The 2,426-nt window shown below is 46.6% G+C and overlaps 1 protein-coding gene across 1 annotated transcript; it reads left to right on the forward strand.

Moving 5' to 3' along the window:
- The first annotated feature begins 659 nt into the window (after positions 1 to 659).
- On the forward strand, positions 660 to 1,893 carry LOC148850540 (protein EXORDIUM-like 2). Its single transcript, XM_088945479.1, has one exon. The coding sequence runs from the start codon at positions 733 to 735 to the stop codon at positions 1,654 to 1,656; it is 924 nt and encodes a 307-aa protein (XP_088801605.1). The 5' UTR covers positions 660 to 732; the 3' UTR covers positions 1,657 to 1,893.
- The last annotated feature ends 533 nt before the right edge of the window (positions 1,894 to 2,426 follow it).

The raw sequence follows: 2,426 nt of genomic DNA on the forward strand, positions 1-2,426 counted from the left end.
TGTATACTGGATTAAGTCGTGATGTGATTAACTCAACCAATTCCGATTTGTCTTATGGATGGAATATCTTCTAGACAGAGGAGAGCAGAGCATACCAAATTATTACTTATCCCTAAAGAATTATTTTAAAAGCTTGATTACATCATTCCTTGTGATGAGACATAACTTGTCTGATATGTTAATTAATTATAGGAATTCGCACTATTCAATCCTAGCATAATTAATGTACTACTTTAGTTGACCAGTGGGACCAGCTTGCATTCCTGATGATCAAGTAATACTTGTTTTCAAAATCCAAATGGTCATTGCCATTGATCAAACTCGGATGATCTGATCAAAAAGTAAAAGTATACTGATTACAGTGTATTGACCGGTAACGTAACATTATCTCCGTACGGTAAAATATATCATGATAACACGGTCTTATCACACTTCCGAATCAAAAATCAAAATGATGTAGCAAGGCGTCTGGCGAGAGGCGACTTCCCTTAATTATCAAGTCACCGGAAACCGGAGGGAAGACCTGACAGCCTGGCAAGCCTCCCGCTCAAAATTTGATCTCCACCATTCAAAAACACGTGGCAGTCCTGGATTTTGGACACCATCGCTTCTACAGCTGTCCCTTTCTCCCTCATTATAAATAGGAATATCTCCTCTCAGAGGCTTCCTCGCTAACATCTCCACCTAGGTCCGCAGTAATCAAAATCTCTCCAATCTCCCCTCCAAGCTCCAATGGCATCTATTTACCATTTCATTTTTCTCACCGTTTTTCTCTTACTCTCCAACTTGTTCGTCAACCCTTCTTCAGCCACCTCGAGAATGCTGGCTCTTGTTCAACAGCAACCGCTGGTTCTCAAATATCACAACGGCGCTCTTCTTAAAGGTAATTACACGGTTAACATCATCTGGTATGGCAACTTCTCCCCCGTCCAGCGCTCCATTCTAGTCGACTTCTTCCAATCCCTGAATGCTCCTATTCCCCCTGCACCCTCCGTCTCGTCGTGGTGGAAAATTACCGAGAGGTACAAAGTGGGTTCCAGCAACCTCATCTTAGGGAAGCAAATCCTGGACGAGAATTACTCTCTCGGGAAGTCTTTCAAGATTTCTCAGATAGTTTCTTTGGCTGCTAAAGCAGGCCATGTGAACGCCATCAACGTCGTCTTCACGGCGAAAGATGTGGCGATCGAGGGCTTCTGCATGAGCCGTTGCGGTACCCACGGGTCATCTCGGGGGACCGCGGGGGACAAGAGCAAGTTCGCCTACTTGTGGGTTGGTAACTCGGAGACCCAGTGCCCGGGTCAATGCGCCTGGCCTTTCCACCAGCCCATTTACGGTCCACAGACGCCGCCGTTGGTGGCTCCCAACGGTGACGTCGGAGTTGATGGTATGATCATTAACTTGGCGACAGTCTTGGCGGGGGCGGTGACGAACCCATTTGACAACGGCTACTTCCAGGGGCCGCCAAACGCGCCACTAGAGGCAGTGTCCGCTTGTGGTGGGGCTTTCGGCAAAGGAGCTTACCCGGGTTACCCAGGGGAGCTTTTGGTGGACAAGACCACGGGAGCTAGCTACAATGCGCGGGGCGTGAACGGACGGAAGTATCTTCTCCCAGCCATGTGGGACCCCAAAACATCTGCCTGCGCCACACTTGTGTAAACGAAGAAAGCGTACGCGGAGGTGGCCTCTTGTATCTATGTAGATACGGTTGCGGGTGGGGGTAGTGTTTGGAAGTTGAAACTACAGAACTAGGGATACACTGCTTTTGAGTTTGTTGTTCTGCGCTGCCGTGTAATTTTTCAGTTTCCTTATATATATATATATATCTTTGCCTTACAAATATTAGGTGAAAGATGTGAGTGTAAAGGAATATATGTTAAATCTTTTCATTGAAAATAGAGGATGATTGTAGTTGTAGGGATTGGTATTTGGTAGGAGTAACAGTACGGGCCTACGTCTCGGCCACTAAACTATGGTGGGCCGGCCTGCTGCCCATAGTAAACGACTCCGGAGCCCAATATATATCAAAGATGGGCGTGGGCGTGAAACCAGTGGATATGGTGGGTGGGTTCTGGTTCTCTAATCTCTACTCTATCGCATTGTTTAAACAAGTTCAAGGGACGATTCTCCAAATCCGTGACCGTGAGCTTAGGTGGTGGTGGGGGGTTGCGATGGGCTTGCGGCGCAAGGAAAGAGAGCATAAAATAAATTAAACGTGGTAAATAAAAAGAGAGGCAGCAACCCAATCTTGGCTTTAATTAGGAAAAAGCATCTGCATCCATCGATCCTGTACAGGAATGACAAACTCTCCCACAGGTGAGGAGGCCTTAAAGCGTGGCTCATATGGGCTGCCAAGTGGATGTGTAAAGATAAGTAGTTTTTGGAATAATTTATTTCTGAATGAACAGATGGACATGCCACTTGACACG

This window comes from Nelumbo lutea, chromosome 5 (assembly GCF_056320005.1).
Source record: "Nelumbo lutea isolate HS-2025 chromosome 5, American lotus-T2T, whole genome shotgun sequence".
Classification (NCBI taxonomy): Eukaryota; Viridiplantae; Streptophyta; class Magnoliopsida; order Proteales; family Nelumbonaceae; genus Nelumbo; species Nelumbo lutea.

Excerpts from the sequence above, each read along its gene's own strand:
- LOC148850540 (XM_088945479.1), top strand. The coding sequence starts at position 733 with ATGGCATCTATTTACCATTTCATTTTTCTCACCGTTTTTCTCTTACTC.